The following is a 26,126-nucleotide window of genomic DNA, read 5'->3' as shown; positions in this document are numbered from 1 at the left end:
AGGCAAAAGCTTTTTTTTCGATCATACAGAAATATGAGTGTACCTATGTATTTGAACTACTGTTCTATTAATTTATTTTAAATAACTTTAGAAAGTGTTTTAATAAATTATATATACTTTGAAGATTAAGCACTGTGGTTGTATTCAATGTACAAATAGGTTATAACAAACAGACCAATCTCTGTATCATGGATATATGTTTTGATGTTCTATGAAAGGTGTCAATATACACGAACTTTCATATTACGCGGACCCTAAAGATACAATTTCCCTATATATATATATATATATATAGTTCCCAAATGACCGGCACTCCAAACAACTTGTTAATTACCTGGGTGCCCTCCCACGGTCCAGACAGAGCAGAAACAAAGAGCAAGTTCAGGCGGCACTCCACGGATTTACAAAACCAAATAAGACAGCTACACCAGCTTGATTGTCAACGTTTCAGGTGCTATTTAATTACACCTTTCGTGACGAAAGGTGTAATTAAATAGCACCTGAAACGTTGACAATCAAGCTGGTGTAGCTGTCTTATTTGGTTTTGTAAATCCGTGGAGTGCCGCCTGAACTTGCTCTTTATATATATATATATATATATCACTACACAGCGCATCAGAGCCGTTGCTAAGTGTGGCGCCGGGTTTGTTTATCTGGACGATGCCGCTACGGGCGGGAGTGATCAGTGAGCCGCGTGCATGGCTAGTCTTGTCCCGTCCCCTCCCACAGCGTGAATTCTTTTGAAAGTTTTGGCGCAAGTCCATGTATTTATTTGGGCTCTGATCACTGTGTCTTTAGCCCCTGAGGAAAACCAGAAATGGTTGAAACAGCTGTCGGGGCTGTGACTGTGAGATTGTACATGACCATGCCGTTTGGCTAAGGAATAAACACTTGAGTGCTGGCTTTTTTGCTTTTTCTGATGTGCTGGAAAAGTGAGTGTTACTATTATTGTTACTGCTGTCTTGCACCACCTCAATTTTTTGCTGTGATTTTGGTTTGAGTGCTGTCTCCTTCCCTTTTTTGTTTTATATATATATATATATATATATACACACACAGTATATTTATTTATTACACACATGCGGAAACCCCCCCTCCCAAATCCTGCGTTTGCCCCTGTACCAACACATTATTTTATATCTGAAGCACATGAGAATCTGAAAACCAAAATAAGAAGCCTATAATAATTAAAGGGATTGACACGGATGTGTTTTCATACAACTAGCCTCAATACACCATGTGATGCAAGATGCCTGGCGTGACTGAGTTGCCAGGTCCTGTGCGACTCTGCAAGCTCCAGGAGTATTTTTTGCATGTTTGTACCCAAACATGTATTTTAGGGTCTGATTCATAGATGGAAGTAGTACACATCGCTGCTGCATCTTTGGACGCAGCAGCAATGTGTAAAAATGCTAATGCAGCAGGAGGCGTCTGCAGGAAAAGATACCTCCTGCCAGTATCTGGGATCCAAGTGCTGCATCCGAAGAGACAGCACCTAATCACCACAACATCCATCGGTCAGAACTGCATTGCCAGGTCCAGGAAGTCTGTGTCGGAAGACGCAGACCCTGGTCTTTGCACTTCCACAAAACAGGATCATCACACCCCCGGTTTAGGGAATGCTGGCCAGTTCTGCCCACCCCCTGCCCCCAAATGACGGCAGTCTATCACTCAGTCTGCGGCTTAGGGGGCACTGTCAGCAATCATGCAGGACCCGATCTGCACATGGGCAAAACGGGTCCTGTGCATCAGCAATCCATCCACCATTGGAGATGTATACAAACCATTTGGTTTTGCCTACATCTCTGAATGAGGCCCTTCGTTGCAATGCAATGCGACTAGGATGCACCAGGAGACTGTGCTGATTAATATGACATGCGACTCAGATGTGATTCAGACCTGATCGTAGCTGTGCTAAATTTAGCACCGCTACGATCATCCCCACTGACATGCGTGGGGACGCCCAGCACAGGGCTAGTCCGCCCCGCATGTCAGGCCTGGCCCCACCGCATAAGTACAAAAGCATCGCACAGCGGCGATGCTTTTGTACTTGAAGAGTAACTCCCAGCCAGCGCAGCTCCTGTATGCTGGCCGGGAGTTACTCGTCGTTGTCAGCCATGCGCCGCGCAACTGTAGCGTCGGCACATGCACACTTCTGACCTGATCGCTGTGCTGCAATGAACGGCAGCGTGCGATCAGGTCAGAGTGACCCCGAGTCTGTATATGCAGCACAGCGGAAATAGATGTAAAAAAAACTGCGTCACTGCCTTGTAGCACTTCTTATACAGATTCAGAGACTCAGTCAGACAATCAAGTGTCACATATCAAACAACCAGTCTGCTGGTGTGTCCTAGTCACATTGCATTGCGACTAAGAGGCATTTTCAGGTAATAAATTGATAAAAGATGCACGGTACTAGCAGAATCTCACGGGATCTGGTGCGCTGAGTGGGGAGATTTGGAGCGACTGCGGTAATAATGAATAAGGAGACATCTGTGTGGACAGTTTATTAGTGCTGTCAGCTTGTTGTACTACCACTGGTCTCAACTTTTCTTAATGCCAAGAAATGATGTGACAATTTTATTGCTGATGATTAGTAACCCTGGATTCAACAATACAATGCCTGTCATTAACATTGCTCAATAAAATGATTAAAACGTATCTGCACTGTAGCACGTTATTTTACTGTAACAAATATACAGTATATACTACCCTGGTGCGCCCATGAACTGAGACAAAGCTTGTTTTTTTCTGTGTGCTGTTATTACTAAAGACATACATAAAATTATTAACATATTAATAATGTACATGATCATTAGCCGTAATAATTAGTTGTACACTAGTTTTCAATTACAATTGAAAGGAGTTGCTCTTTTTTTTTCTCTTCAAAATTAGATTTTTATTGATTTAACACAAAATAATACACAACACACAGAAGTTGCTTTTTTTTTGTTTAAGAAGTCTACTTGCAGTTCTTCCCACTTCTGCACAGCATTCCTGCTAAAACAATCAGTACAACAAGAGATGCTAGACCTCACTGTAAATCTTTCCTTGCTTATCTGAACTAATCACACTTTCTCTAATCAATAGTTTGTCAACTTATGGCTTTTTTTCGATTTTCATCTACATTTTCCCCTCCATTTTGATGACACAGATCAGGTTGTGATATTTTGGGCTTGAAACACTAGATTTACTGCACCAGCAATATCATGAACAACCATTATTTCTATCAAGTACCTTTAAAACCATAAAAACGTATCTGTCCCAACTAATCGGTAAATTTTTAATAAGTCAAATAACTACAAAAATGCAAATACAACTGTACTTTTATAGACGTGTTAATGAAATTACACTTATTGTGTAAGAAACAAATGCCCTTGCTACACAAATTACTACAGATATTACAAGCCACCTGTGATTTATGCTCCCTGTGCAAAAGCATTCAGTCAGCCTACAGGCTCACACTATGGTCATGTTACTCCCTTGCGATCTCTTATATCGATAAAGGTTAGAGCAAGGGTTTCATCATCCCATATATTTTATTACTTTAATGTCACAAAATAATGTACAGTATCAGGTGACTTCTGTGTTGACAGGTGTGTAGCGTAAAGGTTGGTAAGAGCAGAACAGCATACTGACAAGTTTTTGAACAGGGTATAGAAGTCAAGGGGGCTCTGTAATTGCATCCTTACACATCACTGAAATAAGGAGAACAAAGACTAGAGGAAAATATTAAGTCCCTGATAAACATGCCACACTCATTATTATATGGCCAATTATACTGTACAATGCCTGACTGGATGAGGTAAGGATCTGAAGCTGAGGTAAGCGCCTCCGGCAACAGAGGAGTGTAGGCGTTTGTTATGCTGGATGAGGTCTCAGCTTGACAGAGCTTTAATTGGACTCACCTGACAACTTTTGTCCCATTCCGGAACATCTGCAGATCTACGGCGTAAGTCCCATCAGAATGAGCTACAAGATTTATTTCTGAAAACTCAGCCTAAATGTAAGGGAAAAGAAAGAATAATCAGGGTCTGACAGTATTGTACTCTCAAGCACTTTTACTATCACTGTTACAGAAGGTATCCGGACTATAGATCTACAGTAAAAATATCTACAGTCAAAAGGTCTACAGACATGCAGTAGGTCGACAGGGTCAAAAGATCAACATGACAATGGTCGACACACACATAAGGTAGACACAAGTTTTTTCTTGTTTGCAACTTTTTCATACTTTACCATCCACGTGGACTATGTGTGGAAATATTAACGTGAGCCGAGCGCAACGAGACACCTTTCCCGAAGCATGGCGAGCAGACATGGTACACTAATGGGACTTGTTTGTGTCAGAAAAGTGATAACCCCCCCAAGTGTCTAACTTTTTGTGTCGACCATTTACATGTCGACATTTGACCCCGTCAACATATTCTGTCGACCTTTTAACCCTGTCGACCTAATGAATGTCTACCATTAGTGATAGACTGATTGACTGTAGCCCTTTTTAACCGATTGACTGTAGACCTTTTTAGTGTAGATCTAATAATCCACACCCGTTACAAAAGCATGTCTGATCTAGCGCCAAGGACATGTACAAAATATCATTGGGAAAGTACAGATGTGTCCCTGTTTAACTTACCGGCAAATGCGGGTACATTTCTGACATTAGTGTGCTGGCGGATATGCTGGTAGACACAAATAGTCACAACTGTGGCAAATTTGCACCCACTACCCGTTCGCGAGTAAGAAATGTGGGCACATCTATATAACATGATGATGTAAAATTAAAAAGATCTAAAGAACTACTGACCTTTGATTCTACGGAAGTTGCTTTACACCCTACACCTCCATCCATATTTCAACAAAAATAATTTGGGAAGTGAATGTGTTAGGTAGCAAATGGTGAGATTCTCATTAAGTAAAGTATTATAAAGCCTTCAGCTATCACTATCTGGCTCTCAGAGGAGCATGGTTCTGATGATTCCATACAATTCATAAATGCTGTATACGGTATGTGGCTATACTAAAGGAAGATGGGGCAGATGTAACCAGCAGTATACAAGTGGAGCAGTTGCCCATAGCAATAAATCATCTTTTACGTAGCATTTATAAAATAGAAAATAATAGGTAGAAGCTGATTTCTTACTACTATGAGCAACTTTTCCACTTGTTCACTGACTTCACTGCTTGATCCATCTGCCCAATAGAAACAACTTTCGATCCCCTTCTCTCTATCAATTCCTGGCCGCTGAGATAATCCAATTATGTCCACTGCTGCAAAATGTGCACTTATAAACTGTAACTTGAACGCTGCATATCAGATGGTCCATGGCCTAGTATACCAGCAGTGATAAAACTGAAAAAAGTGGTCATAAAAAAAATATTCCATTTTCATCTCACCTGTTCGATACGTATATCAAAGTCCCCCTGGAGCTTCTTTCCTCGGAAAGACTTTGCCCTAAAGGAAAAGAAAAAACAAACGTGAAATGTAGAATAAACAATATCTTCCTTAATTAACTACTAGTAAATGCTAATGGGTACATTACTAAAGAACTAAAGAAAAAAATAACGATAGCTGAGATGTCTGTTTCAATGTCAGTGGTGACCAATTAACCGCAGACTGAAGAAGTAAACCAATCATCAGTATACAGTACAGATTGCAGTATCCCAATATCTCATACATAGTCATAGTCATACAATATCTCATCAGTGGTTCTGTCTCTAGTGATGCTTGTCACTTTGGATAGCTAAATAAGTCAATTCTGGATAACATTGTAGAATCACTTATATTGCTATCCATGACAGATAATGAGGGAATAAATTAGCATTTATATCAATGGCTAATAAACCATAGTTATTTTAATACATGGAGCATAAAACAAGGTTATTTAGTTTTAGTAAAAACGTCCACTGGGTGTGGCTACACCTACGACAGTCATGACCCCCATTCTTACAATGTTGGGCAGTATGACTTATGCCCATCCATCTCACATTGTCACATATGCTCCCCTACCATACTTTCTACGTCACATAAGCGCTAATCCTTCCTTAATTCACCCGACAGTTCCTTATCTACTACTGCACCGGTGGAAGTGGTCTCTGGTCTCACTCACCACATGAGCTGCATGTGGTAGGGAACTCCCTCATGTGCAGGAGGCAATGTAACTCTAGGAGGCAATGGAGGCATCTGCCGCCGGGCTGCTTCTCTGAAGGGGGGCACCTCTCCTCCCATTCTGTAACAACATTTAATTAAGTTATTTGATAGCTGCCGCTATCTCTTCAGTGGCCCACTTCCTCACTGGTCCCTGTACCTTACAAGTCACACCCTTTTTATTATAGATGCACATTTTACAAGTGTCATACACAAGATTAGAACCCACGACCTAGTACACTGGAAGCAGACACCTTATTGATGAAGCTATTTGCTCCTGTATAGTAAATATGAGAATTCTTACTATATAAAGTTACTTCTCTGACAATTACACGTAACCTCTCATAGTTAGAATTCTCAGGCACTCTGTACAGAAGCAAATAGCTCCATCAGTAAAGTGCCTGCAGTCAGTGTCACAGGTCATGGGTTCTAATCCTGGGCATGACTGCTAAGAAATGTGTGATTTAATATAAAAGACAATGTGGCAGACAACAGTACTAATTGGCTTGATAAGATCCAGGTCCAGATGGAACAGTATAGGAGTGAAAAAAGCAGAGAAAAGTATACGCATGGCTAAGTAACACCAATTCCTCCTATGAGCGCCCACCACAACAGAGGAGATACCGGCAGCGTCAGCAACATCATGATTACTCTGGTTCCAGTACCTCGGTCAGTGAAGGTGAACAAACCAATACTTCCTCTGCTTCTGCCCACATGTCCTACCCTTTAGGGGTGGCTACCAGATCAGGCAATCAACCAACACCTGCTCGAGGAAGAGGCGGTCGGGGCAGAACAAGAGGATACAACATGCGACGACCACCACGCCGCTGACTGACCTAGTTATAAATCTTTCTGCATCTCCTCTCACAGATTTAGGACTTAAGGTTCTATCAAAAGGACTGTCCTTTGTACCGACGGTAAAACCTGATTCTTTTGCATCACAAGTAGAAAATTATAAGCTTAACGGAACGTTGCGCCTTAAGGAACACTTCGGAGTGAATGTGGATACCAATTCTGCTACGTCTATTCCTGAGAAACTGAAAAAAGCAGCGCCCCGTTCCAAATTTGATCCAAATACCAATAATCCATCGATACGGACATTCTCTAGGATGATGGAACAAACCTATGAGCAGGCATCCACTGTCTCGTGTTACCCTAATTTTAACCAACAGGAGATGATGGCTTTGCAAGATTTGTCCAAAAGGACGGACCTTATAATAAGGGGTGCAAATAAGGGCGGCGCCGTCGTCGTACAGGACTTATCGGACTATCTAGCAGAGAGTAATAGGCAACTCTCAGATCTTGCTACGTATAAGCAATTGACCTTTGACCCAACAGTGCAATACAAAAGTGAATTAGATAATCTTTTAGCTGAGGCTAGGGCATCGGGGATTTTGTCCAATAAGCAGGTACATGCCTTGACAGTGGATTTTCCTAAAGTGCCTAAGGTACATAAATCCCTCTCTAACCCCCCTGGCCGTCCTATATTGCTGGCCAGGAACTCGTTATACCACCCCATTGCCATCTGTTTGGATGCATTTTTAAATCCCTGCATCCAAGCGGTACCCTCATACTTAAAAGATACTACGGCACTGTTGGTGCATCTACAACGGTTGATTATCCCGACAGAAGAGTTAACCCTGTGTAGTGCGGACGTTCCCAGCCTCTACACCTGCATCCCACATGGTGCGGGTGTGGAGGCGGTACGTGATCTGATTACGCATAATCCCCGATGCTTGGGTCTATCAATAGATTTATTTTTGCAGTTGTTAACATTGGTATTGACCCGTAATTATTTTAATTTAATGGCCGTATTTTTTTACAGCTTGCCGGCTGTGCGATGGGGTCCCCAGTGGCCCCATCATACGCTAATACTTATATGTATGCTATTGAGAGTAAAATATTTTGTTTCCCTGTTGCGTCGTCTATGTACTTCTACAAGAGGTACATAGATGACCTTTTGATTTTCTGGCAGGGTCCTCAACAAGCATTATCTGTGTTGTTAGATGAACATAACAACTCGGACAGTCCACTTAAATTTACATACCAAACTTCAGGCCATGAGGTTCACTTCCTGGATGTGGCTATCTCTTTGCGAGATGGAGCCTTACATACTAACTTATACGTTAGACCAACAGACAGGAATTCTGTTTTGCATCATGAGAGTTTTCATCCTTTATCCACACGTAACGGTTTACCATACTCCCAATTATTGCATGCTAGGCGCATTATTTCCAACCCACAACAGACTGAACTAGTTATGGACCAGATGGTAGCGAGATTTGAGGCACGAGGTTATCCGAGACAGGAACTCTTGGCCAGTAAAACCAAAGCTTTGAGCCACACGAGAGAGTCTTTATTAACCACTGTCACTCCGTCGGGGGGTGATTCAACTCGTGAGACCCCCAGAATACCATGGGTCAATTGATATACCACAGCTACCACTACAATTACTAGTCAGGCGAAGAAACTGTGGCCCATGGTTAATTCAGACAAAACATTGCCAGCTTTACAAGGTACCAAACTGCTCCCCAGCTACACCCGGGGTAAAAGTATAGCGGACAGAGTGGTGAAATTAGATATTTTTCCCTTAACGAAACAGCAACAAACTAACTTTTTATGCCCAAAAGTTGTCTGTTTCCGGTGTTTGGGCTGCTCAACCTGCAATACACTTTTAACTGGTCCCACCTTTAGTCACCCGGATACAGGGAAGAATTTTAAAATTCAGCATCTGGTGACGTGCACCACTACGCACGTGATCTATATGCTAAAATGTCCTTGTGGACTTGCCTATGTCGGCAAGACACAGAGGCAGTTTCGAGAGCGCATGGCGTTACATCGTAGTGCCATCAAACAGGCGCTTGAAAAGGGAGCAAGTGAACAACCAGTAGCCGACATTGTATGTTGGCTAGACATAGGGCCTAATTCTGAGTTGATCGCAGCAGCAAATTTGTTAGCAGTTGGGCAAAACCATGTGCACCGCAGGGGGGACAGATATAACATGTGCAGAGAGAGTTAGATTTGGGTGGGGTGTATTCAAACTGAAATCTAAATTGCAGTGTAAAAATAAAGCAGCCAGTATTTACCCTGCACAGAAACAAAACAATCCACCCAAATCTAACTTTCTCTGCAAATGTTATATCTGCCCCGCCTGCAGTGTACATGGTTTTGCCCAATTGCTAACAAACTTGCTGCTGCGATCAACTCAGAATTACCCCCATAGTGTAGCCAGCATGCGAGCGATCATCATAGATCATGTCCCCCTTTCCCATCGGGGTGGGGATCGCAACAAAATCCTCCTGCAACGTGAAAGCAGGTGGATTTATGTGTTGAATACTCTATCACCCAGTGGCCTGAATAAGACCTTAGGTCTTCAATGTTTCTTATAAACCTGGATATTTATCTGTTACACTGCATCTGGTTCTATATAGTTTCTTATTAACCGCTAGCTGACTATAGCGCTGTTATTTATTTATTCATAAGTCATGTGATCTTATATGTTTACCTACTTTTCTCTAACGTCCTAGTGGATGCTGGGGACTCCGTCAGGACCATGGGAATAGCGGCTCCGCAGGAGACAGGGCACAAAAGCAAGCTTTTAGGATCACATGGTGTGTACTGGCTCCTCCCCCTATGACCCTCCTCCAAGCCTCAGTTAGGTTTTTGTGCCCGGCCGAGAAGGGTGCAATCTAGGTGGCTCTCTTAAAGAGTTGCTTAGAAAAAGTTTTTAGGTTCTTTATTTTCAGTGAGTCCTGCTGGCAACAGGCTCACTGCATCGAGGGACTTAGGGGAGAGATTTTCAACTCACCTGCGTGCAGGATGGATTGGATTCTGAGGCTACTGGACATAGCTCCAGAGGGAGTCGGAACACAGGGCTCGCCCTGGGGTTCGTCCCGGAGCCGCGCCGCCGACCCCCCTTGCAGATGCTGAAGATGAAGAGGTCCGGAACCAGGCGGCAGAAGACTCTCAGTCTTCATCAGGTAGCGCACAGCACTGCAGCAGTGCGCCATTGTTGTCAGCACACTTCACACAGCGGTCACGGAGGGTGCAGGGCGCTGGGGGGGGGCGCCCTGGGCAGCAATGTATAATACCTGTATGGCAAAAAATACATCACATATAGCCCTTGAGGCTATATGGATGTATTTAACCCCTGCCAGATATCTAAAACTCCGGAGAAGAAGCCCGCCGAAAAGGGGGCGGGGCCTATTCTCCTCAGCACACAGCGCCATTTTCCCTCACAGAAAGGCTGGTGGGAAGGCTCCCATGATCTCCCCTGCACTGCACTACAGAAACAGGGTTAAAACAGAGAGGGGGGGCACTGATTTGGCGATATGTATATATATTAAAATGCTATAAAAGGAACACTTATATAAAGGTTGTCCCTGGATAATTATAGCGTTTTTGGTGTGTGCTGGCAAACTCTCCCTCTGTCTCCCCAAAGGGCTAGTGGGTCCTGTCCTCTATCAGAGCATTCCCTATGTGTGTGCTGTATGTCGGTACGTGTGTGTCGACATGTATGAGGAAAATATTGGTGAGGAGACGGAGAAAATTGCCTGTAATGGTGATGTCACTCTCTAGGGAGTCGACACCGGAATGGATGGCTTATTTATGGAAATTACGTGACAATGTCAACACGCTGCAAGCCGGTTGACGACATGAGAGGGCCGGCGAACAAATTAGTATCTGTCCAGGCGTCTCAAACACCGTCAGGGGCTGTAAAATGCCCATTTACCTCAGTCGGTCGACACAGACCCAGACACGGACACTGATTTCAGTGTCTACGGTGAAGAAACAAACGTATTTTCTTTTAGGGCCACACGTTAAGGGCAATGAAGGAGGTGTTACATATTTCTGATACTCCAAGTACCACAAAAAAGGGTATTATGTGTGAGGTGAAAAAACTACCTGTTGTTTTTCCTGAATCAGATAAATTAAATGAAGTGTGTGATGATGCGTGGGTTTCCCCCGATAGAAAATTATTGGCGGTATACCCTTTCCCGCCAGAAGTTAAGGCGCGGTGGGAAACACCCCTCAGGGTGGATAAGGCGCTCACACGCTTATCAGAACAAGTGGCGGTACCATCTACGGATAGGGCCGTACTTAAGGAGCCAGCTGATAGGAGGCTGAAAAATATCCTAAAAAGTATACACACACATGCTGGTGTTATACTGCGACCAGCGATCGCCTCAGCCTGGATGTGCAGAGCTGAGGTGGCTTGGTCGGATTCCCTGACTAAAAATATTGATACCTTTGACAGGGACAGTATTTTATTGACTATAGAGCATTTAAAGGATGCATTTCTATATATGCGAGATGCGCAGAGGGATATTTGCACTCTGGCATCAAGAGTAAATGCGATGTCCATATCTGCAAGAAGATGTTTATGGACACGACAGTGGTCAGGTGATGCAGATTCCAAACGGCACAAAGATGTATTGCCGTATAAAGGGGAGGAGTTATTTGGGGTCGGTCCATGGGACCTGGTGGCCAGGGCAACTGCTGGAAAATCCACCGTTTTTTACCCTAAGTCACATCTCTGCAGAAAAAGACACCGTCTTTTCAGCCTCAGTCCTTTCGTCCCTATAAGAGTCATATCTGCCCAGGGATAGAGGAAAGGGAAGAAGACTGCAGCAGGCAGCCCATTCCCAGGAACAGAAGCCCTCCACCGCTTCTACCAAGTTCTCAGCATGACGCTGGGACCGTACAGGACCCCTGGATCCTACAAGTAGTATCCAAGGGGTACAGATTGGAATGTCGAGAGGTTTCCCCCCTCGCAGGTTCCTGTAGTCTGCTGTACCAATGTCTCCCTCCGACAGGGAGGCAGTATTGAAAACAATTCACAAGCTGTATTCCCAGCAGGTGATAATAAAATTACCCCTCCGACAACAAGGAAAGGGGTATTACTCCACACTATATGGTGGTACTGAAGGCTAGGTGAGACCTATTCTAAATCTGAAAAATTTGAACACTTGCAAGGGTTCAAATCCAGATGGAGTCACTCAGAGCAGTGATAGCAAAGAACAAGGGGACTATATGGTGTCCCGGGACATCAGGGATGCTTACCTCCATGTCCCAAAATTTGCCTTTTCTCACCAAGGGTACCTCAGGTTCGTGGTACAGAACTGTCACTATCAGTTTCAAGACGATGCCGTTGGATTGTCCAAGGCACCCCGGGTCCTTACCAAGGTAATGACCGAAAGGAGGATTCGTCTTCAAAGAAAATGGACGACCTCCTGATAAGAACAAGGTCCAGAGAACAGTTGGAGGTCGGAGTAGCACTATCTCAAGTAGTTCTACGACAGCACGGGTGGATTCTAAATATTCCAAAACCGCAGTTGTTCCGACGACACGTCTGCTGGTCCTAGGGATGATTCTGGACACAGTCCAGGAAAAGGTGTTTCTCCCAGAGGAGAAAGCCAGGGAGTTATCCGAGCTAATCGGGATCCTCCTAAAACCAGGAAAAGTGTCAGTGCATCATTGCACAAGAGTCCTGGTAAAAATGGTGGCTTATTACGAAGCGCTTCCATTCGGCAGATTTCACGCAAGAACTCTTCAGTGGGATCTGCTGGACAAATGGTCCGGATCGCATCTTCAGATGCATCAGCGGATAACCCTATATCCAAGGACAAGGGTGTCTCTCCTGTGGTGATTACAGAGTGCTCATCTTCTAGAGGGCAGCTGATTCGGCATTCAGGATTGGATGCTGGTGACCACGGAGACCAGCCTGAGAGGCTGGGGAGCAGTCACACAAGGAGTGTGATCAAGTCTGGAGAATTCTCTCCACATAAATATACTGGAGCTAAGAGCAAATTTATAATGCTCTAAGCTTAGCAAGACCTCTGCTTCAAGGTCAGCCGGTATTGATCCAGTGGGATAACATCACGGCAGTCGCCCACGTAAACAGAAAGGGCGGCACAAGAAGCAGGAGGGCAGTGGCAAAACTGCAAGGATTTTTCGCTAGGCGGAAAATCATGTGATAGCACTGTCAGCAGTGTTCATTCCGGGAGTGGACGACTGGGAAGCAGACTTCCTCAGCAGGCACGACCTCCACCCGGGAGAGTGGGAACTTCATCGGGAAGTTTTCCGCATGATTGTGAACCGTTGGGAAAGACCAAAGGTGGACATGATGGCGTCCCGCCCGAACAAAAAATGGGACAGGTATTGCGCCAGGTCACGAGACCTTCAGGCGATAGCTGTGGACGTCCTGGTAACACCGTGGGTGTAACAGTCGGTGTATGTGTTCCCTCCTCTGCTTCTCATAACCAAGGTATTGAGAATTATAAGACATAGAGGAGTAAGAACTATACTCGTGGCTCCGGATTGGCCAAGAGGGACTTGGTAACCGGAACTTCAAGAGATGCTCACAGAGGACTAATGGCCTCGGGAGCTAAGAAGGGATTTGCTTTCAGCAAGTACCATGTCTGTTCCAAGAGGAACCGTGGCATCGGCCTTTAAGAAAGGACCTGCTCCAGCAGGGACCTTGTCTGTTCCAAGACTTACCGCGACTGCGTTTGACGGCATGGCGGTTTGAACGCCGGATCCTAAGGGAAAAGGCATTCCGGAAGAGGTCATACCTACCCTGGTCAAAGCCAGGAAGGAGGTGACCGCACAACGTTATCACCACATGTGGTAAAAATATGTTGCGTGGGTGAGGCCAGGAAGGCCCCACGAAAAAATTTCAACTAGGTCGATTTCTGCACTTCCTGCAAACAGGAGTGTCTATGAGCCTCAAATTGGGGTCCATTAAGGTTCAAGTTTCGGCCCTATAGATTTTCTTCCAGAAAGAATTGGCTTCAGTTCCTGAAGTCCAGACGTTTGTCAAGGGAGTATTGCATATACAGCCCTTGTGTGCCTCCAGTGGCACCGTGGGATCTCAACGTAGTGTTGGGATTCCTCAAATCATATTGGTTTGAACCACTCAAATCTGTGGATTTGAAATATCTCACATGGAAAGTGACCATGCTGTTGGCCCTGGCCTCGGCCAGGCGATTGTCAAAATTGGCGGCTTTGTCTTACAAAAGCCCATATTTGATTTTCCATTCGGACAGGGCAGAACTGCGGACTCGTCCCCAGTTTCTTCCTAAGGTGGTGTCAGCGTTTCACCTGAAACAACCTATTGTGGTGCCTGCGGCTACTAGGGACTTGGAGGACTCCAAGTTGCTAGACGTTGTCAGGGCCCTGAAAATATATATATATATATATATATAATTCCAGGACGGCTGGAGTCAGAAAGTCTGACTTGCTGTTTATATTGTAGGCACCCAAAAAGCTGGGTGCTCCTGCTTCTAAGCAGACTATTGCTCGTTGGATTTGTAGTACAATTCAGCTTGCACATTCTGTGGCAGGCCTGCCACAGCCAAAATCTGTAAATGCCCATTCCACAAGGAAGGTGGGCTCATCTTGGGCGGCTGCCCGAGGGGTCTCGGCTTTACAACTTTGCCGAGCAGCTACTTGGTCAGGGGCAAACACGTTTGCAAAATTCTACAAATTTGATACCCTGGCTGAGGAGGACCTGGAGTTCTCTCATTCGGTGCTGCAGAGTCATCTGCACTCTCCCGCCCGTTTGGGAGCTTTGGTATAATCCCCATGGTCCTGACGGAGTCCCCAGCATCCACTAGGACGTTAGAGAAAATAAGATTTTACTTACCGATAAATCTATTTCTCATAGTCCGTAGTGGATGCTGGGCGCCCATCCCAAGTGCGGATTGTCTGCATTACTGGTACATAGTTATTGTTACAAAAAATCGGGTTATTATTGTTGTGAGCCATCTTTTTAGAGGCTACTTCATTGTTATCATACTGTTAACTGGGTTCAAATCACAAGTTGTACGGTGTGATTGGTGTGGCTGGTATGAGTCTTACCCGGGATTCAAGATCCTTCCTTATTGTGTACGCTCGTCCGGGCACAGTACCTAACTGAGGCTTGGAGGAGGGTCATAGGGGGAGGAGCCAGTACACACCATGTGATCCTAAAAGCTTGCTTTTGTGCCCTGTCTCCTGCGGAGCCGCTATTCCCATGGTCCTGACGGAGTCCCCAGCATCCACTACGGACTATGAGAAATAGATTTATCGGTAAGTAAAATCTTATTATACTGATGACGCAACGTGAGCCTGAGGGTTATGTTTTATTGTTTTGTATCTTATATATGGTGGTAGCATCTGCTTACGTCTCATATTGTGTTTACAATGCTCTTTTCCTGTTTGTATAGGTGTTACTAAACAACGTAGTTCATGCTGCTGGGATTGGCTCCCTGTTCGGCGCTGTCTCCTGACGTCAGCAGCCTGTGACCCGTGCATTGTACGGAGGGACACGGCGGGGGCGGCGCTGGACAGGTGAGGCCAATTTGAGCAATGAGAGCTTGTTGGTGAGGGTATAAGTATGTTTTCAGCATGTAATGTATTTGTGTATCACTTGTCCCTGACAACGGGACCAGTCCCCGAAACGGCGTAGGACCGTACTGAAGACCTTTTAATCAGCTTTACAGTCTGCAGAGTGCCGCTGTGTTCCTCTCGCTATATATATATATATATATATATAAACACACAAACATATATATATCTACTGTAAATATAGGGGGGGGGGCACCAATATTTATTGTGTCTCCAGGCAATTGGAAAGAACTTACGCCACTGCTCATGTGGTAAAGAACACCAACATTAATGAACAGCAGTAGGAGCAGCACTTTCGCCCTTCCACTGAACATTGCAGTGGAAGCATCTGATGGAGAAGCATCTGATGGAGAGGAGACAAGTGTCCAGTTTTCTGGCATTCCAATGGGCACATAAAGTTAGCTGACCAGGGCAGGGCCAAAAAAACAAAGAATTCAGATAAGTAATGGACAGCCCTGATGGATGGGGCCAGAGCCATGGGATACCCTACTGCTTCAGGGCCTAGGTAGTGGCATTCTTTATCCCTATCATAATCCGACAATAGTAACCGTATTAACACTAACAGTATTGTATTGCGCTTATGCTGGAGAAAAACCTTCTTACTATCTTAGACAAATTAGCCAACAATTTCATGGTTGCATGGTCAACGTGATTGTATTACCTGAAAGATACACTAGGCATTGATTCAGCCAGTGAAAGATTCGAAGTCTGATTGGCAAATGATCACATTAAAATGTATAAGCTGTTACAAGCTGACCATACTGCATAGGGCTCCTGGCACTTTATTTTTTTAATTATTAATGCACAACACATATATACAGTATACAGCACAAAACTCACTGGCTTGGGGCTCTTTATACTGTGCTTGGTAACAGGCTTGTGCAATTATACTCATCAGCGATGCAGATACATCAACACATATCTAGTTTTCCTGCACGTTAAACAGCCCTTCTAGTCATGCCATGCCGTGACTTGGTAGCGACGAGCGTCTTTTCGTGAGACATTTTTACCATTAAAATGCATCCTATTCGTAAAATTATGTTATTAAGACGCACAAGCAGACTCTGTTGATTAAAATGATATGCAGCACGCCTATATTCTATGTGCAACTGCGCCTGTATTTGCATACGAAATGCTACGTTACCATGTCAGTGGCTGTTTTCCTAGAAAACACTGTAACGTACCCTTTCATATGCAGATACAGGTGCAGTAGCACATACAATATAGCATGCCGCATATCATTTTAATCAGCACTCTACTTGTGTGTCTTATTCACATATCAATGTAAATAAGACATTTTTGTCCGACGCACAAGATCTGTCAGCTCCCTGCCCCCAGTATCTCCCGCTGCGTGGCGTATTGAGGCAAGATGTATCAGGATGCATCTGTAGGCTCATTTTTGATCATCTCATATATATATTTGCCCAGATCTGTGACTCATTTCCTAAAGCTGGGCGGAGTCGCAATGCTGGGCGGAGTCGGAGTCATAGAGTCACAGATCTTGCCAAATATATAGGAGATAATAATGAGGGGGCAGCATAATAATACAGAGCAGTGAGGAACTGGACATTTGATCATCACTGTAGGAGTTGCAGTCATGTAGTAATGCTGAGGCTGGCAGTGTAATGTAGTGTACAGGATACACACACACACACACACACACACACACACACACACACACACACACATATATACACAGATTGAGCAACCCTTATCCAAAATTCCACATTTTTGGGTCCCTTACTTAGATAATGACATAAATATTATATATACTATATATATTATTTATAAATATATATATTTAAAGATAATATATATAGTACATATGTCATCTCAGTAGGGGACTCCAAAATGTGGGATTTTGCATTTTGGATAAGGGATACTCAACCTGTATATGTATATATATCATGCACTGTGAGAGGTGAGATTACACTGGTTACACAGCATACAGTGGTAGCACTATGTCCCCTCACATGTGCGGATCCCATGCCCCGGCCTGGTCTGCCTCCTCCTGCTGCTGCATGCCATCACTCATCTCCTCTCCTCCTCCCCCTCCGTCGCTGCTCTGGGGTCTGGGCCCGCTGTATGATGGGTGCGAGTGCCGTGGAGTTCGGGACACTGCTCACTGCGGGGTCCCAGCTCGGAAGTCTGCGGCTGCTGTGCTGTGGTCTGCCCGTGATCTGCAGCCTCTCAGGCCCCGGCCACAGCTACTCCATACCCCTGCAGCGGCCGAAGGACTGCTCAGCCCCGGAGTACTACGATGCTGGCAACCTGTCCTGTGTGCAGTGGCAAGAGACCCAGAGGCCCAGCCGGGAAGGTGAGTGAAGTGCAGCTCAGGGGGCATTGCAGGGAGGTGGGAATGCAGTGTGTATGGGGCATCAGAGGGGGTGCGGTACAGGACATGGGGCATCGCCATCGGTGTGGGAGTGAGCAGTACGCACAGCATCAGTGGGAGGGTGAGTTTGGTGCATACAGTACATGTCATAGGCGCTGATTCCGTAGGTGCACCCGGGCCCAAGCACCCACAGACAATGAGGAGCACCCACAGAACCAGCCGCTGCCCCAGTACAGTTACGCTAGCCACCGCACCCCCGCACTGGATTGAGACGCTCTGGGGGCTGCAGAAGCGCTTCAATACATTGCAATGTAAAAAAACCCACCAAAAATGGCCACCGCCATGGCGGAGACAGACGCTAGAGGTCACCTAGTTACTTAAAATTATGCAGCATAAACATATAACATATCAGTCTCTCACACACAAGAGAAACCCTCCTGTCTACTAACACTCAAAATGTATTTTCCTTTAATGTGCACAACTGTGTTTTTATGTTATCAGTTGGAATTATATGCTTTTTAAATAAGTTAATTTTAAAATATGTCTATTTCAAAAATATTTAAGGCAAAAACTCCATCCATGTATCTGAACGACTGGCTAAGACCAAAATTAAGATTTTAAACCTACCGGTAAATCTTTTTCTCCTAGTCCGTGGAGAATGCTGGGGACTCCGTAAGGACCATGGGGATAGACGGGCTCCGCAGGAGACATGGGCACTAAAAAGAACTTTAGATATGGGTGTGCACTGGCTTCTCCCTCTATGCCCCTCCTCCAGACCTCAGTTAGAAAACTGTGCCCAGAGGAGACGGACAATACGAGGAAAGGATTTTGTTAATCTAAGGGCAAGATTCATACCAACCCACACCATCCACACCGTATAACATCGAATATACGAACCAGTTAACAGTATGAAACAAAACAGCATCAGCCAGAGACTGATCAAAACCGTAACATAACCCTTATGTAAGCAATAACTATATACAAGTCTTGCAGAATTTTGTCCGCACTCGGACGTGCGCCCAGCATCCTCTACGGACTAGGAGAAAAAGATTTACCGGTAGGTTTAAAATCTTATTTTCTCTTACGTCCTAGAGGATGCTGGGAACTCCGTAAGGACCATGGGGATTATACCAAAGCTCCAAAACGGCCGGGAGAGTGCGGATGACTCTGCAGCACCGATTGAGCAAACATGAGGTCCTCATCAGCCAGGGTATCAAACTTGTAAAACTTTGCAAAGGTGTTTGAACCCAACCAAGTCGCCGCTCGGCAAAGCTGTAATGCCGAGACACCTCGGGCAGCCGCCCAAGAAGAGCCCACCTTCCTAGTGGAATGGGCCTTTACCAAATTTGGCAACGGCAATCCAGCCGTAGAATGAGCCTGCTGAATCGTGTTACAGATCCAGCGAGCAATAGTCTGCTTAGAAGCAGGAGCGCCAACCTTGTTGGCTGCATACAGGACAAACAGTGCTCCTGTTTTCCTAACCCGAGCCGTTCTGGCTACATACATTTTCAATGCCCTGACCACATCAAGGGACTCGGAATCCTCCAAGTCCCACGTAGCCACAGGCACCACAATAGGTTGGTTCATATGAAAAGAGGAAACCACCTTAGGCAAAAATTGAGGACGAGTCCTCAACTCAGCTCTGTCTACATGGAAGATCAGATAGGGGCTTTTGTGAGACAAAGCCGCTAACTCAGATACTCTCCTAGCAGATGCCAAGGCCAACAACATGACCACCTTCCAAGTGAGATACTTTAATTCCACCGTTTGAAGCGGCACAAACCAGTGAGACTTAAGGAACCTTAACACCACGTTAAGGTCCCATGGTGCCACTGGAGGAACAAAAGGAGGCTGGATATGGGGCACTCCCTTCACAAAAGTCTGGACTTCTGGGAGAGAAGCCAATTCCTTCTGAAAGAAAATGGATACGGCCGAAATCGGAACTTTAATGGAGCCTAATTTTAGGCCCAAATTCACTCCAGTCTGGAGGAAGTGAAGAAAACGGCCCAGATGGAATTCTTCCGGAGGAGCATTCCTGGACTCACACCAAGACACATACTTCCTCCAAATACGGTGATAATGTATCGCCGTCACCTCCTTCCTAGCCTTTATCAGAGTAGGAATGACCTCATCCGGAATGCCCTTTTCAGCTAGGATCCGGCGTTCAACCGCCAAGCCATCAAACGCAGCCGCGGTAAGTCTTGAAATAGACAGGGCCCCTGTCCTAGAGGAAGAGGCCACGGATCTTCTGTGAGCATTTCCTGCAGATCCGGATACCAGGCCCTTCGAGGCCAATCTGAACAATGAGAATTGTCTGTACTCCTCTTCGTCTTATGATTCTCAATATCTTTGAGATGAGAGGAAGAGGAGGAGGGAACACATAGACCGACTGGGACACCCACGGTGTGACCAAGGCGTCCACTGCTATCGCCTGAGGATCCCTTGATCTGGCGCAATATCTCGGAAGTTTCTTGTTGAGGCGTGACGCCATCATGTCTATTTGAGGCAGCCCCCACTGACTTGTAATCTCTGCAAAGACTTCCAGATGAAGTCCCCACTCTCCGGGATGTAGATCGTGTCTGCTGAGGAAGTCTGCTTCCCAGTTGTCCACTCCCGGAATTAAGACTACTGTCAGAGCGCTTACATGATTTTCCGCCCAGCGAAGAATCCTGGTGGCTTCTGTCATTGCCACTCTGCTCTTTGTTCCGCCTTGGCGGTTTACATGAGCCACAGCGGTGATGTTGTCTGACTGAATCAGAACCGGTAGGTCACGAAGCAAATTCTCCGCTTGACGAAGGCCGTTGTATATGGCCCTTAATTCCAGTACGTTGATGTGTAGACAAGCCTCCTGGCTTGACCACAGACCTTGGAAATTTCTTCCCTGTGTGACTGCTCCCCATCCTCGGAGGCTCGCGTCCGTGGTTACCAGAACCCAGTCCAGAATGCCGAACCTGCGACCCTCTAGAAGGTGAGCACTCTGCAGCCACCACAGGAGAGATACCCTGGCTCTTGGGGACAGGCTGATCATCTGATGTATATGTAGATGTGACCCGGCCCACTTGTCCAGAAGGTCCCACTGAAAGGTCCTCACATGGAATTCCTTTTTCTTGCTTGAACTTCCGAATTACACTGGGCAGGAGTGACACCGGAAGGGAACATGTACGGCAGCCAAAACCTCCACGGTATCGCCAGCGCATCCACGAATGCTGCTTGAGGATCCCTTGTCCTTGCTCCGAAGACCGGAACCTTGTGATTGTGTCAAGACGCCATTAGATCTACGTCTGGAAGGCCCCACCTTTCCACTAGGAGTTGAAACACTTCTGGATGGAGGCCCCACTCGCCGGCATGACGACTGAGAAAGTCCGCTTCCCAATTCAGGACTCCCGGAATGAATATTGCCGATATGGCCAGTAGATGGCGTTCTGCTCATTGTAGAATCCGTGAGACTTCCTTCATTGCTAGACGGCTTCGAGTGCCGCCTTGATGATTTATGTAAGCCACTGTGGTGGCGTTGTCCAACTGTACTTGAACAGGACGGTTCTGAATTAAAAGCTGGGCTAGGTTCAAGACATTTTAAGACCGCCCGCAACTCCAGAATATTGATCGAGAGGAGGGACTCCTCCTTGGTCCACCGCCCCTGAAGGGAGTGTTGCTCCAGCACCGCGCCCCAACCTCTTAGACTGGCATCTGTCGTCAACAGGACCCAGTCGGATATCCAGAACGAACGGCCCCTGCACAGTTGTTGGTCCTGGAGCCACCAGAGCAGCGACAGACGGACCTCCAGAGTCAATTAGATCATTTGAGACCTGATCCGGTGAGGCAGGCCATCCCATTTGGCTAGAATCAGACTCTGGAGAGGGAGAGAATGAAATTGAGCGTACTCCACCATGTAGAATGCTGACACCATGAGGCCCAGCACCTGCATTGCCGAATGTATCGACACTTGCGGACGAGATAGGAAGCAACGAATCCTGTCCTGAAGTTTCAGGACTTTCTCCTGAGACAGGAACAACCGCTGGCTGTGAGTGTCCAATAGTGCTCCCAGATGCACCATGCTCTGAACAGGAATCAGGGATGACTTCTTCCAGTTGATGAGCCACCCGTGGGCTTGTAGAAACCGGACCGTTACATCTAGATGACGCAGGAGAAGTTCTGGAGAATTTGCCAGGATTAACAAGTCGTCCAAATACGGCAGTATCCTGACCCCTTGACGGCGGAGTACCACCGTCATCACCGCCATGACTTTTGTAAAGACTCGCGGAGCCGTTGTTAAACCAAAAGGTAACGCCCGAAACTGGTAATGGCAGTTGCCAATCGCAAATCTCAGGTATTGCTGATGAGACACTGCTATAGGAACATGCAGATAAGCATCCTGTATATCCAGGGAGACCATGAAGTCCCCAGATTCCAAGGCCAGAACTATAGAGCGAAGGGTTTCCATCCGGAACTTGGAAACCTTCACAAACCTGTTCAATGCCTTGAGGTTGAGAATGGTCCGAGAGGACCCATTCGGTTTCGGGACTAGAAACAGCGGAGAATAGTACCCCCGGCCCCTCTGCGCAAGAGGCACCTGTACTACGACTCCTGTATCTAGGAGGGTCTGTACCACCGAATGTAGAGTGTTTGCCTTTGTCTTGTCCAACGGGACATCTGTCTGGAAAAATCGATGAGGGGGTTGGTTTTTGAAGGCTATGGCGTAACCTCGTGTGACGACTTCCCGTACCCAGGCATCTGAAGTGGTCTTCAACCATTTCTGGGTATACCCTAGAAGCCGGCCCCCCACCCTGGGATCCCCCAGAGGGAGGCCTGCCGCATATGAAGGCTATGGCGTAACCTCGTGTGACGACTTCCCGTACCCAGGCATCTGAAGTGGTCTTCAACCATTTCTGGGTATACCCTAGAAGCCGGCCCCCCACCCTGGGATCCCCCAGAGGGAGGCCTGCCCCGTTATGCGGCAGGCTTATCTTCTTGGAAGCTGGCTGACGGGCCGCCCAGGCTCTTTTGGGCTTAGGCTTACCAGGTTTGGAAGTGCGGGCCTGCTTGTTGTACGCCTGACCTTTTGCTTTACCTGAAGGACGAAAGGGGCAAAAGGAAGTACCTTTAGCCTTCGACACAGAAGGAGCAGTACTTGACAGACAGGCAGTTTTGGCAGTAGCCAAGTCAGCCACAATCTTATTTAAATCCTCCCCAAACAGAATATCTCCCTTAAACGGGAGTACCTCCAGGGTTTTTCTAGAGTCCAGATCCACAGACCAGGATCTCAGCCACAATATTCGGCGAGCCAGGACTGATGTAGTAGAGGCCTTGGCTGCCAGGATACCGGCATCAGAAGCCGCCTCTTTAATATAACGAGAAGCTGTGACAATATAAGACAATCATTGTCTAGCATGGTCAGAGGAGATTTCAGCATCTAACTCCAAGGCCCATGCTTCAATGGCCTCTGCAGCCCAAGTAGCTGCAATAGTGGGCCTTTGTGCAGCACCCGTGAGGGTGTAAATCGTTTTCAGACAACTCTCCACACGTCCGTATCCGTAGGCTCTTTTAGAGACGTGACGGTGGTGACCGGTAGAGCTGAGGAAACAACCATCCTAGCCACATGTGAGTCCACTGGAGGAGGCGTTTCCCAATTCTTAGACAGCTCCGGCGCGAGGGGATAGCGAGCCAGTATCTTCTTTTGAGGCACAAACTTCGTACCCGGGTTTTCCCAGGGTTCCTGATGTATATCAATTAGGTGGTCAGAGTGAGGTAAAACTTGTTTAATCACCTTCTGACGCTTGAACCTATCTGGTTTCTTAGGAGGAACGGACGGCTCGGGATCATCCATAATCTGTAAAATTAACTTAATAGCCTCCAAGAGATCAGGAACATCCACATGTGAACCACCCTCCCCATCAGCCGTATCTGAGTCAGAACCTGTGGGGTCAGTGTAAGTGCCGTCATCATCCGACGAGGTGTCAGTGACAGCAGTGGATTGTGAGGAGACAAGCGCTCGCTTAGAGGACCCCTTGGACGTAGGCGAGCGACGGTCAAACTTTTTAGTAGTCAGTGACTGGTTCAACTTCTTTATTTGAGCAGATAAATCGTCCGCCCACGGCGGGATAGCTGCAGGGACCACAAACGGTTGTACCGGCATTGGGGGTCCCATAGGGGGTGTTCGTTTATGAACTAGCGTATGCAGAAGCGTGGAAAAAGCGTCCCACGGCGGGTCATTATTTGCCCCCGTTGCCACCGTCCCACTGGGGGGCAAGGAGCCCCCAGAACCAGAGCCCAAAGCTGCTATATTCTCCTCATAGGTATCTGCGGCTTCAGCAACACCGGCAGTGTGTTCAGCCCCAGAACCGTTACCCTCAGAAGCAGACATGATATAACTTGCAGTATCAGGTAACACAGTACAATTTGTCAGCAGCACAATACCTCTAGCCCAAACCCCTGCGCAGTGTAGTCAGCACCAGCAGAGATAAAGGAGAGATATGGTGACAAAATCACAGAGAAAAATACGTAATACAGTATATCTTTGTGAAAATCCTATATTAGATAAAACCTGACGCACCAAGCCCCCTCAGGTTATAGAATATAGGGATAGCAGGTTGAGTGAAAGACACGAAATGAACACCACTCAGCTATCAAATGCACACACAAATAGTCACAGTCTGTACAATGCAGAAGTTATTACTAACAATAATACTGCACTGGACTAGCTTACACAGCTATATAACAATAGATACAGGTTGAGTATCCCTTATCCAAAATGCTTGGGACCAGAGGTATTTTGGATATCGGATTTTTCCGTATTTTGGAATAATTGCATACCATAATGAGATATCATGGTGATGGGACCTAAGTCTAAGCACAGAATGCATTTATGTTTCATATACACATTATACACACAGCCTGAAGGTCATTTTAGCCAATATTATTTATAATTTTGTGCATTAAACAAAGTGTGTCTACATTCACACAATTCATTTATGTTTCATATACACCTTATACACACAGCCTGTAGGTCATTTAATACAATATTTTTAATAACTTTGTGTATTAAACAAAGTTTGTGTACATTGAGCCATCAAAAAACAAAGGTTTCACTATCTCGCTCTCACTCAAAAAAGTCCGTATTTCGGAATATTCCGTATTTCGGAATATTTGGATATGGGATACTCAACCTGTATAACAGTACACAGTAAGAATTGGATGTATATCACAGAGTAATTGTACTAGGAAAACCTAGGTGCACTCTTTCTTAACTAACACTGACTAAAAAAGGCAGGTAGAATACTTAAGTGTCTTGTAAAGTCACAGCACTGACAACCAGGCGGCTTTACATAGGAGGATTTGCCCAAGCATTCCCAGGAACAGTGAGCTGAGGGATAATGGCGCCGCAGACACTGCCAGGGAGTGAGGGAGAGACAGATATGCAGCTCCAGGGTGGGAACATTTGCAGAAAATGGCGCCCTGGGGCTGGGGGAGGGGCTTCAGGTCCAAGCTCTATCCCCGTGCTGGCTCTAATAAAACGGTTTATAGAGAAAACCTGACCTGTCCCATCCCCTGGTGATCTAGTGGGATCGCCTGTACTGCCACAGTGTCCACCGCTAGCGCGCACGGCCCGCCTCCCACTGACCGCGCCGGATGGCGATAAAGACCGGGTCCCACAAGCGGGACCCACTTACCACCTCCCGAAGCGCGGCCACGCGATCCCGGAGAGCCCCCGTCGTGTGTGCCTGACAAGAAGAAAACCGGAGCCTCCTGCTGTAGTTACCCGGCAACCAGGGCTCGGGAGTGTACAGCGCCGCTGGGGATAGCCGGAGCTGCAGCCATGAATGTCCACTGACATGTAACACTGCTGCTGCCCTTGAAGTCTTCACTTTTTTCCTCAGAAAAAAAGCTCTTCTTAGGGCTGCCTGGAGCAGCCCCTCTGTTAAGTGCCTGCTACTGCAGCACCAACTACAAAACTGAAATCCTGTGCAGGGAGGCGGGGTGATATAGGAGGCGGCGCTATGCATTCTGGGAACAGTCAAAGCTTTGAGCCTGTTGGTGCCTCAGATCAAGATCCTACTCTACACCCCATTGTCCATTCCTTGTGGAGCCCAGTGTACCCCGCAGCAGAAACACAAATACTATTCAATTTGAATGGCAAAAGGGCCCTGCCCACAAACACGTATCATACCCTTTACAGACTATGGGCATGATTCTGATATGTATGGCATTGCACAACCGCAGGGAAGCAGCTGTCCAATACTGTACAACTAATATTCT

General features: G+C 46.2%; 1 protein-coding gene across 3 annotated transcripts in view; it reads right to left on the bottom strand.

Moving 5' to 3' along the window:
- Positions 1 to 26,126, bottom strand: part of SYN2 (synapsin II) — a 590,154-nt gene that overhangs the window by 227,186 nt on the left and 336,842 nt on the right. For 2 of the 3 annotated variants that reach the window (XM_063940770.1, XM_063940772.1), the window contains exons 2-3: positions 5,398 to 5,455; positions 3,909 to 4,000 (exon numbers count right to left, since the gene is read on the bottom strand). In XM_063940770.1, coding sequence (XP_063796840.1) covers positions 3,909 to 4,000; positions 5,398 to 5,455 — 150 coding nt within the window. Of the gene's footprint in view, positions 1 to 3,908; positions 4,001 to 5,397; positions 5,456 to 17,511; positions 17,906 to 26,126 lie in introns of those variants that run through there. The other variant, XM_063940771.1, reaches the window with a different exon arrangement.

This window comes from Pseudophryne corroboree, chromosome 9 (genome assembly GCF_028390025.1).
Source record: "Pseudophryne corroboree isolate aPseCor3 chromosome 9, aPseCor3.hap2, whole genome shotgun sequence".
NCBI classification, from domain to species: domain Eukaryota; kingdom Metazoa; phylum Chordata; class Amphibia; order Anura; family Myobatrachidae; genus Pseudophryne; species Pseudophryne corroboree.
The sequence above is the reverse complement of the archived record's forward strand: the minus strand, read 5'-3'. Positions and strand labels throughout refer to the sequence as shown.